Source organism: Ricinus communis, chromosome 6 (genome assembly GCF_019578655.1).
Source record: "Ricinus communis isolate WT05 ecotype wild-type chromosome 6, ASM1957865v1, whole genome shotgun sequence".
Taxonomy (NCBI): domain Eukaryota; kingdom Viridiplantae; phylum Streptophyta; class Magnoliopsida; order Malpighiales; family Euphorbiaceae; genus Ricinus; species Ricinus communis.
The window spans coordinates 8,817,278-8,829,271 of record NC_063261.1 but is presented as its reverse complement, the minus strand read 5'-3'; the positions used below and the strand labels follow the sequence as shown (position 1 = coordinate 8,829,271).

The 11,994-nt window shown below is 29.5% G+C and overlaps 1 protein-coding gene across 2 annotated transcripts; it reads left to right on the top strand.

Moving 5' to 3' along the window:
* Positions 1-1,781: 1,781 nt before the first annotated feature.
* LOC8289288 (AP2-associated protein kinase 1) lies at positions 1,782-10,386 on the top strand. 2 transcript variants are annotated; one of them, XM_002512105.4, is made up of 8 exons: positions 1,793-2,156; positions 2,793-3,268; positions 7,975-8,140; positions 8,222-8,272; positions 8,363-8,545; positions 8,683-8,776; positions 9,051-9,766; positions 9,842-10,386. In XM_002512105.4, exons 2-8 carry the CDS (start codon positions 2,805-2,807, stop codon positions 10,157-10,159), a joined length of 1,992 nt encoding a protein of 663 aa, XP_002512151.2. In that variant the 5' UTR covers positions 1,793-2,156; positions 2,793-2,804; the 3' UTR covers positions 10,160-10,386. The 2 variants fall into 2 exon arrangements, with proteins under 2 accessions (XP_025011875.2, XP_002512151.2); XM_025156107.2 differs by having other exon boundaries at positions 1,782-2,156; positions 9,051-10,386.
* The last annotated feature ends 1,608 nt before the right edge of the window (positions 10,387-11,994 follow it).

The window sequence follows — 11,994 nt, the reverse complement described above, 5'->3', positions numbered from 1 at the left end:
TCTTTAATTAATGAAACTGACCATTTTACTCAAAGCTTTAACGACAAACATAAATTTGTCACTAAGATGTTAGATCAATAAACGCTAAATAGAAATGACATTGTTTTCTTGCAAAGTAATTAGCGACGGTCATGTCTAATGCACCTAATTAAGACATCGTTAACTATAAAAACTAACAATGGCTCATACCCGTCGATACCTTACACTTTTTGCAACATGTGTCGTTAAGTGTAAAACCATGGTGCCAAATTTTGGCGTCCCATTCCCACCACATATAGCAATAAATTCCCGTCGCTAATCCACCACTGCTAAATATTCGTTATATTGTTGCAAAAGAAGTGCCAGTAATGATTCATGCTAAAGGTGGCAACGACAATAACATTGTCGCTAAATTAGACCTGATCATGGGTTGGGCTGGCGGGCTCGACCGGCCTGAATTAATTTTGGAGAAGCCCGAGCCCGCCCAGAAATTTTTAATATCTTAGAGCCGCCCGAGCCCGAATTTTATGAAGCCGGCCCGGCCCGAGGCATTGCAGGAGGTCGATCCGGCTTGGCCTGGGCCCGGGCTCGGGTCGGGCTTGACTGGCCACGGCCCGCCTGCTTAGACGGGCTTTAGATTTAGGGTTCTTTTGTTGATATATTATTAATCACAACAAAGTTATAAAAAGATACAGCGTGTAGTCCAGTGGTATATAACACTTAATAGGTAGTAAAGGCCACGAGTTCGATTCCCAGGTATGTCATTTTTTATTTCTAACTAAATTATATATCGGGCCGGGCCGGGCCTGAGTTGGATTTTTATATAAATCCCAAGCCCGTACCCCTAAAAGTACGGGCTTTTTATGGAGTTCACGGGCTTGTACATAAAAATCATTGTCCAAGCCCTACCAAATAGGAAGGCGGGTACCCAGCCCATTGAACAGGTCTACGCTAAATTGGTATTACTAAGCTATCACAATTATGAAATTTTATATCATAACTTTTCTAAACAAATAATTAGTTTCACTGGACTAATAAGCCAGCTATCTGTGCTAAATAGCAATGCCATTATGACGAATTGGTGAAAGATTAAAACCTAAACATATAAGGCTACATGCCATAAGAATTTTATATTTTTTCTCCATCATAATTGTTTTAGTTTTAAGGATTAATAATAAAATAATTAAATTTATTTTGTGAGACTTTTAACAAATTTTGCTATTTTTTTAATTTTGGTAAAAATTGTTTGAATTACAAAATCAATTATAATTTTGATCAATTTCCAATTTCAGTTAAATTGGTAAATTTAACAGTAATGTGATTTATTTATATCATATCACCACATAGACCATGTCTCTCAAATTTGATTAAAATTAAGAATTGACTAAATAACAATAATCTTACGACTCAAATTATTTTTATTATAAATAAAAAAATTAGTTAAAATTATCAAAAATAAAAAAATTTAAATATTTTTAACCAATAAGCCTTTTAAATTCATCTTTATCTATAATAGAGGTTTAAGCTTCCACTCTTGGGCTCCTTTTTCATTGATTATAGGCTTCTACATATTTATTTATTCCCCTTCATGCCTAAGAAAATTCGAAGTTTCATCATTGTTGATAGTTCAATGGTCCAAAATTTAATTCCCTTAAGAACTTTAGTAGTGCTCCACTATAATTATCATAATATTAACAAATTAATTAATCCAATCATAATTAATCCAATAATAAATACAAAATGTAACATGGAAGCCAAATAGAAGATGAGACGTATCCTCTAGATCCAAGCGAGTAGACGTAATAAAAAGTTCACACCTCTGATCCTCGATAACTATAGCGGGCAAGTCACGTTCACGTACTCTCTAATTTAATTCCCTCACCGAAAGTGTCAATTTCCTTTACCCTTCAACGCTTTGAAAATTCACTACTCACCACTCACCTCTCACCTCTCTCTCTCTTTCTCCATATATATGTTACCTCGATGCAAAGCACCCATTTCTATATTCCCCTATCTTTAAATACCCTTTCTCTTTTCTCTTTGTATGTTGTGATTTTTTAGATCTAAAATCAGATAGATCTATGAGTAGTAATGGCTTGTTCTTTTAGATTCTGATTATCTTCTGCTATATAGTTTTTTTTTTCTTGGCTCGAACGAATCAATCAGAATTCTAGCAGGTACTGGATTCTCTTTCTTTTTCTTTTTTTTCCCCTTTTTGTTGGTGTGTTTTTGTTTTTTTTTTTTTTGTTTTTAAAAGTTTTAGTAGTATAGACGAGATTGTGCTGTTTGGTTCTGTGATATGATTATGAATTAGATCTTGTTGGACTTGGAATTTTTGAGAATTGAATGGTGGATCTGAATTAAGTCACATTGGATCTAAACTTTAATGTTATTTTTTTCTTTTGTAATGTAAATGCTTTTATATTTTTTGTATTGATCTACTGAACGTAATTAGTTGAATTTATATTTATAGTGATTACTTCTTTGGTTGTTATGGGAATAAAGAATCAAACTGAAATGCATTGGTTTATGTGGTTGTTTTGTTTACTCAACTAAAGTTGGTAAAAACCTTGTTTTCGTCACTGTTATGCATATAGCAGTTGATTTCTAGTGTCTGCATCTTGTTTGCATAGATTTTGTGTGGCTGCCTATCTGGGTATATAACGTTTAGCGTTTCTTTTATATTGCTTGTGCTTGTATTGTCTCTAACTCAATTGTTTCAACTGAGCCTAAAAATACTGATTATTAAGATTATCTCAGATTTAATTTTAATATGAATATCAATGTCATATTTCTCTGATGTATATCTGCAGTTATACCTGATCATGTGGAGGTTCAAATCCTTTACACAAAAAGAACCAGTGGGGCTTGAAGGTCGCTATATTGATGTCGGAAATCTTAAGATACATGTCCGAAATGCCATTGCTGAGGGAGGTTTTTCCTGTGTTTATTTAGCTCTTGATGCTATGCATGCATCAAAACAATATGCTTTAAAGCATATGATATGCAATGATGAGGAATCGCTGGAATTAGCATTGAAGGAGATCAATGTGATGAAATCATTCCAAGGGCATCCCAATATTGTTGCACTATGTGCACATGCTATTTTGGATAAGGGAAGGACAAAAGAAGCACTCCTTGTGATGGAATTTTGTGAGAAGTCTCTGGTTAGTGTGCTGGATAGCAGAGGAGCAGGATATTTTGAGGAGAAACAGGTCCTTTCCATTTTCAGAGATGCATGTAATGCTGTTTTCGCAATGCACTCTCAGTCTCCGCCTATTGCACACAGGTAAGGAAAACACTGTATGCTTGGCTTTCTTTCATTCTTTTCCTTAGTGGTTAATGCAAAATCAATACCTATTTTTTCTCTCTCCAATTGTTTAAATTCACACTCAGGGATTGTGTTTTCACTGTTGATGTTTCCTTGTGGTTTATTATTTGTCTTTCTATAGATTTGATGCTTACAAGGACACAATGAAATAAAATAAAAATTAAAGAGTTCAATGAAATAAAATAAAAACTAAAGGGCTTAATAAAATAAAATTGAAAAGTTCAAGAGCTTAAAAATATCTTTTGCCATATATAATAGAATGTCTGGGTTGCATGTCTATGGTTTATAGTTTTTTGTCTCTATATATTTATGTCGTACCCTTTGCTATAGTTTCTACAAGATGATACAAGTAGTATTACCCTGCACCTTGTACTAGGTTTATTGTGATGTGTTCTTTTTTTTTTTTCTTTTTGTTATTGAAGTTAATTGTTATAGTAATATTTAAAATTAGTTGCAATTTGATAATTATTAACCTTGTTATTGTTTTGAAAAAGCTGTTCATAATTTGCATGATGTAGCAACTCCAATTTGAACATTTTATTTTTAATTAACAAATAAAAACCAATTGAAACAATGTTAACTTTCAACTGTATAAGCCACACAAGAGAATGTATCCAAATTAGTTTTCTAGCAGAAATCTAAAATATTATACTCGTACAGCTTCAAAAAAATCACTTTTATCACTAATTAGAAGAAACAGTTATTTATATCATCGGATAATGAAATAATAAGTCAATTGGATGAATTAGTTTTTAAGCATTGAGTAGGGAGAGTTCTCATTGATGCCTTTAAACCTTTATAGTAGGCAGCCACTCATAAGTTATGAAGTTTGAAATATTTTATTTTTCTAATGTTATAGTAAGGTAAAAAGATTAGTTTAAAATTAAAAATGACTTTAGAATTACATTAAGGAATTATATATATATATATATATATATGCCTTTAAACCTTCATAGTAGGTAGTCACTCATAAGATATAAAGTTTGAAATATTTTATTTTTCTAATGTTATAGTAAGGTAAAAAGATTAAAATTAAAAATGATTTTAGAATTACATTAAGGAATTATATATATATATATGTGTGTGTGTTTTTACCTTACTATAATATTAGAATTACATTTAGAATACCTATTTTTTCTCTCTCCAATTGTTTAAACATTATATCTTATGAAGGTTTAAAGGCATCTAAACACACACATATATACATATACATATTTATACACACATATGTACATATATATTATACTATTTCTTTTATTCACGTGCAATATTAACTATTTGACTCGCTATTATTTAAAAAAATAATATATATATATATATGCATATATATATATATGTATATATATATGTTTACCATCATAAACATTTTTAGTATTACTAAAATGATAAAATTTCAAATTATAGTATATTCATGTAAATTGAACCAATTTATGACGCATAAAATTTATATTGATTAGTTTATAGCCAGCAATAAATAAATTTAATATATTCTTAAAGACAAATCAAGATTCGCCTACATCATTAAAAATATTTTAATTTAGTTTAAAGAATTATACCTTAATGGTTTTATTAATTTAGTTTAAGAACTGTGCACTAATGATTTTATTTATTTTAATAAAGTAAAATACAACAAACACTTTTGTATGAATTATTCTTTTATTTTTATACTTTGAAAATTTATAAAATTAAGCCTTTTAATGCTAATATGCTATTTAGGTTTAGATATCTAAAATACACTTAGATTATTAAACTCTTTAGAATAAGTATAATCAAATGGAAGCTTGATACTATATACTTCAATAATTTTTGAAATGTATAAAATATTCCAAATTATTATTTGAGTTCTTACATGATTTTTATGTTTATAATGTCAATTACTATTGTTAGTTGCTCAATAATAGGACCATTAAGTTGAAAATTGTGTATACTATATATAACTTATGTTATATATTGATAAAAATAAAGTAATACAAATATGAATTTGTTTTAAGAATAAATAAATATGATTATATCATTATTAAAATATTTAACACTTCATATAAATATACTTTAAAAAAGTACAAATATAAAAGATAACATTGTATTCATTTTTATTGCGTTATAAATTCACCCTCATCCATAGTCTTAAAATCTTGATAGTATTTATATAATGTTGGTATATTTAAATAGTTCTAGTTATTTCGATTAGAATCAATGTTAGATGAATTGAGTAATATTTGAGTTAATATAATTCAATTAAAGTATTATAATAATAATAATAATAATAATAATATAATTAAAATTATTATTATTATTATTATTATAAGATAATATACACTTAAGAATATATATGGACCTATATTAACTATGTTTTAATACAATTATATTAATTATATTATTTTATAAATTACGTTGTTACTCATAGCTAAAAATGTAGCTAATAATAACGTAACTAATTATTCATGCTACTATGAGTATTAAAACCTACTTGTTGAAATCCTAATTCTAAATATAAACTAAGTACAAAAAATATAACTAAATTTATGTATTCTTTTATAAATCCTATTTATTACATTACTAATAAAGTTGGCTTCTAAAATTAGATTTTTACTAAATGAATTATTAATTACTAATATTATATATTATTAAATTAAATTAATAAATGACTAAACTAATTTAATTAACTAAATAATTAATAAAATCCTATTAGTAAATTTTTTCGTCTCAACTTCCTTAAAAAATTATAATTTACATATTAACAGAATACATATTATCTTCAGTTTGATACTAACATTTTATCATATAAAACTATTTGTAAAATGTGGAGGCGATCTAAGAAATAAATACAAGTGATGTTAACTCTATTTCTCAATTCAATGTTAAATGTTTTTGTACTTTTCTTGAACGTATTACTTTAATTGTTTATTTCATCACTTTCTAAATTATCTTAATATAAAAATAATTATGATACTAAGTTCTAGGCAATAAATACAATTAAAGTCTTAATCAAATATTCATTTATATTGTTATTAGTGGAAGAGTTATCTATATATGTAATTTTCAATGATTCCAAAATTAAAATAGATTGAACTAACAAATAAAATGATTAATAATTTTAATGTAAATATACTCAAAATTATTCGATGATATCCTAAAAAGTAGTACTCACATACTTAAGATTTTGATATAGATGGTTTATGATTTTTTTTATGTAATTTTCTATCCTTCCAAAAATAAAATTAAATAATTAGTGAAGCATTATTAGAATCATATGGATTTGTAGTATTAAAACAATATCATTTTTAAATACAAAATGATAATTTTTTCAATTGTTTGTTACTATAATAATGATTTCTTATTTTTTTAATTATTGTTAATTTTTTCCTCATGTGTATTGCTCCTGAATTATAATAACTTGTTATTATCTACATAATAATAAACTATATTTTTTTTAAATAAAAACTAATGTAGTGATTTATTTAATAAATATGTTATTATTTAAAAAAATTAATTTTAAAACTAAATAACAGTTTTTGGAATGGCGTACATATTTGGATGAACTATTATATATATTAAAATAAGTATTTTATATGATTAATAATGTTGATAATGGTGGTGGGTCTTTTCTAATTGCTATGTTTGTGCACGATCTGATAGTGGTTAGCTAATAGAAATATTTTATTCTTTTATGTTACCCGCTTAAAAATTGCACAGATTAGCTTAATTTCATCCACGAGAATTATCATTTTAAATTATAACTTTTTTAGTTTTTGTCATTATAATAATTTAGAATCCTATTCTTATACAAATTCTATCTCTATACTACTATTATTTATTATTTTTTATTAATTTATATTAAATTAGTAAAAGACCAAATCAGCTAATATCAATAATATTAATTATAAGGCTTTTTCAGAAAATTTACCTGTCTCTCTCTCTTCACACTTTTATATATGTTATGATATTATGAATTTTATAATTTAAATTTTGGTGTGTGCTTAGTTTTAAATTTATAGAAGAGATTATCAGTTCAATATAAGAAAAATTAATTTGAAATTTTAATCGAACAGTGCCATTAAACAAGCATATAAATTTATTTGCACGGATATAATCATAAGAAGACTTTGCTTGAATAGAATGAAAAGGTGATTTGAAATTTTTCTCTTGTTATGCCAAAAATGGGCTATAAGGTTCACCTTTCAAAATGGGTAAAAAGAGAAAAAGAGCTGACAATGCACAAATTCTTTTGCCAGAGTTGTTATATTCGAGAGACTTGGATATGGTTTAACCTATCTTTTCTTCTATCCTCTTTGAATCATTTCTAATTATCTCATATCGTTTCTATGTGATTATATGTTTTAGTTGCAAATCGTCATTGTAATTTGGCTAGCATCTGAATGAGTGAGGCAAGGGATCTAATAAACTTATGCACAATATGGTTGAATTTAAACCTTGAATCAATCAACAAGTGTTGTTCAATCAAATATGAAATGTTGCATCTCATATATTAGAGACACTAGGCATCTTTTTGCTTTCTCATTAAGATTAATGTCTTAGATTATATGCTAGAGAATGAAAATCCATTTCACATTGCTTGATGTGATGGAATAGACTTTCGTTTTTTCTCCATATGTTAAGAGAATCTTTCTTTAACCAGTGTCATTATTCTACTTTGCAATCTCTAGAGACTTGAAAGCTGAGAATCTTCTATTGGGGCCTGATGGATCATGGAAATTGTGTGATTTTGGGAGTACATCTATTAATCACAAGCGGTTTGAGAAGCCTGAAGATATGGGTATTGAAGAAGACAACATCCGAAAGTACACAACCCCTGCCTATAGAGCCCCTGAGGTCTACTGAACTCTCCTTTGAGAATACTATTCTTGACACAGTGTTAAAATTGTTTTGATTTTTCTCCTTTTCTTTGTATAGATGTGGGATTTGCTGCGAAGGGATCGTATAAGTGAGAAGGTAGACATATGGGTAAGTAGATCGGTTACTTCTTTATTGCAATTCAGAAACAACTGAATAGATCTGTACCTATAAAAGCTGAAGGTTCTCTGTCATTTTCAGGCCCTTGGGTGTCTCCTTTTTCGAATATGCTACTTCAAAAATGCATTTGATGGGGAATCAAAGCTTCAGATATTAAATGGAAACTATCGCATTCCAGATTTACCTAAATACAGCATGCCAGTGACAGACTTAATCAGAGACATGCTTCAAGCTTCACCAGACGACAGACCAGACATCACGCAGGCAAGCGCTTTGCTTGATTGGCAATTCATCTCCATGAACTTAGGTTAGTTTTAGATCATCCACATCCATGGAAAAGTTGGGTGCAGCGATTCTAACGTTCTGTTTACTGATGCTGGGATTTTCTCCCATGGTGACAGGTATGGTTTCGTGTTAATGAGCAATTACCAGTTAATCTGCAGAAGTCGTTACCTGATGGGCTGCCTGAAATGAAGTCTACCAGTGTACATGAAGGTGAATGCATTTCTTTCAAATAAGTTAAATATTAGTTTGTTAGGCCAATTTCTATTTTTTGTCAGAATCATTTATTTGAAATGATTTAATTGGCCATTGCTTGGTGCAATGGTAAAATTATTAGGTGCCTTTTTATTTTCTTGCATGTATCATGAAAAAACACCAGAATTTCAGTATTTTTTTATCTTTTATTTATTTATTTATTTATTTCTATTTATTTTTGGAATCACAGAACTGACCTTTTTCATGTATTATTATCTATCACATTTAACAGTTACTTCCAGACCTGCAAATAGGCCACCTCCAATGCCAAATAGAAGCCCACCACCTCCACCGTCATCTGGGGGTGTGGGAGGTGGGGGACAACTTGGCGCCTTCTGGTCATCTCAACATGCAAGGGACTCCTTTGTTGAAGAAAAGAGCAAGTCTAAATTTGATGATGAATCTAGCTATAACCCCTCAAGACAGGATAAGAGTCAATCTGAGAATCATACTTTATCCAAAACTTATAGCCCTGTAAAAGATGAAAATTCACAAGCTCATGCCACTCGAAGGATTGTTCATGGTAAATCACATGTATCTCAGGATGACAGTTATAAGGACTTTGAAATAAATTTCATCCAGAAAGACATAGAACGTGGCATGGAGAGGCCAAAATCATCCCAAGCTGAGAGCACATCTTTATTTCAAAATGAGGCTTTTAATAATTTTGTTGCTGAATTTGATAGCACTAAGCTGAACTCCAGAGTCGGTAATATCAAATCAGCGAGGGAAGAAGAACTAGAGTCTGAAATAGAGAGGCTTAAGGACCAGCTGAAGCAAGCAAATATGGAGAAGGCAGAAATGACTTCAAAGTATGAAAAGCTATCTGCCATTTGCCGATCTCAGAGACAAGAGATTCAGGAGCTTAAGCAAGTAGTGGCTGCCAGAACTCCATCGCCAAATAAGTACCAAGCCTCCCCGAAAACTCAACCATCGACAAATACTCTGGTATCATTCTTATTGATATATTTGCTACTGTGTTTTTATTCAATTGTTTATGTTAAGTATTTATTCTTTGTGCAGCAAGGAGAATCCGATTGGAGTATCCCAAGTCCAGATCAAAAGCCATGGCACGCATTTGCAGATGATTCTAAGCCACAACAGCAGCCTCCTTCAAAGGGAAACAGTCCTCAATCTGTTAGGACCAGAAATGCAAACCAGAGAAAGCAAGCTGAATCTGAGTCTTGGGGTTTTGGAGCAGATAGTTTTACAGCTGCCCCTGCTGCCAGCACTCAGACCTCAAGGCCCATAAATGAAGGAAACAGTTCTCAGCACTTCAGCGGGACAAAAATCATGGAAAGTCAAGCAGCTACTCAACCTGCTGGATGGGCTGGTTTCTAGCTTATGCTACCTGCGAAGCTATATGGAACACTTCAGATAGAAGTATTACTCTTTCCTTTGCAGTTCTCCTTTAAAAAGATAAGAATACAGAAAAGTTAAAATATATAGCTTCTGGCTTGTTTTGTTGTATCGGGTGCTTTGTTTTGATAGATTTACATTTTCTATACAACATTTGCCCATGATTATCTGCAATATTCAGCTACTACATCTATATACTTTTCTGCGCATATCTCAATTCCTTGGTAAGTAAATACTGCAGTTATGTTTTATAATATCATTGTTTAACTGAGCGCCATTTTTGGCTGCGGTGAGCAGCAGCTATTTCCTTTTTCGTCATTTCTGGTACCCAGGGAGGTTCATGTATTTTTTTGTTTTCAAAATAGATATCTCATAGATTGAGAGGCAAACGGCTGGTGTTGGATATGTTTTAAAAGATTGTAGATTGCATGTGAAAATTTACTTCGGTGGTCCTGAATCTGATAACATCTTCTCTGCTTTGGCCATGAGATACACTGGACAATATGTGGTTCTGGAAACATGAACGTCATGTTTACTTAGACGTCTAGACATGCAAATTACAAATTACATTGTTGGTAACCAAACTAAATTTCAGGTCAGTCATTAAAGATCCACTTCGTTCCATTTTCAGACGTTTATATGGGTGTTGTTTTCGGCAATGATGAAATGAAAACTATCACAAACTAATCTCTAGTCATGATTGCTTTGAAATTAAGGGTATGTTTGGTTCAGCTTATAGTTGGTGGCTGATAGCTAGTAGCTAATGGTTGATAAATTAAATTGTTTGGAAGAATATTATTAACGGTTGTTGTTAGTATGTTAAATGAATATTGAAGGTATACTTTATCATTAAATATAATTTATTTTATTATATTATATTTAATAATATAAATTAATAAAAATAACTCATAATAATTAAAAAATTTATAGTTAATTTTCTTTAACTCAATGGTATTTATTATTAAAAATATTTATAAAAATTATTTTAGAAGTAGTAATTCAAATTTAAATTCTACTAATAAAAATTTCTAATTTCAAATACCATAATTTTAAATATTATAATTATTTAATTATTAAAAATAATTTTAAAATAATAATTATTTATTTTAAAATGTAAAAATATAATTATATGAAATCAATTTAAAGTAAATTATTGTTAATAAGTATTAATAAGGATAATAGTGTTCAAATATATAAAAAATCAAATCAGCTATCAACTAATAAGAAAAAGCTTTAAAATAGAGGTGATACAATCAGCAGCTGATTGGGACTAAATCAGCCATCAACTGCTGTTTCTTAAGTTCTTATCAAATGCTTTAATATAGTTGTTTAGTGAGAAACAACTATTAGCTCCATTAAACATCTAAACCAAACACTTTCTAAGTTTAATTTGGTTAGAGCTAGCAAATTTTAATATGACCCATTTAAATAAATAGTATATATGACGGGGAGTTAGATGAATTTTGAATTTTTTAAATTTAGTATAAACCTATTTGAGTGTTGATGAATTAATCCATTTCTAACATTTGCTAAAAAATTAGGTTTAGGTGAAAATGTGGTGCTCTTTTATCTTTCTGTCTAACCTTAGCATGTCGGCATAGGACCAAGCAAATATCGATATCCTTTTTTCTATTTTTTTAAACTCTCTCATTTTCTTAAGAGTTATGTCATGAGCAATCGAAATATGCCTTGGAATTTCATCTGTGCCTAAATTAAATGAATCAATTTTTACGACATTTATGTCGAACATTCACATGTCATGATTATTAAAATGCACACTACTATTAAGAAAGACATCATATAAGTAAGCAAAACTG

Excerpts from the sequence above, each read along its gene's own strand:
- LOC8289288 (XM_025156107.2), top strand. The coding sequence starts at position 2,805 with ATGTGGAGGTTCAAATCCTTTACACAAAAAGAACCAGTGGGGCTTGAA. Across the intron at positions 8,273-8,362 it reads GTGAGAAGGTAGACATATGG|GCCCTTGGGTGTCTCCTTTT; the intron begins GTAAGTAGATCG and ends TGTCATTTTCAG. Across the intron at positions 8,777-9,050 it reads GTCTACCAGTGTACATGAAG|TTACTTCCAGACCTGCAAAT; the intron begins GTGAATGCATTT and ends CACATTTAACAG.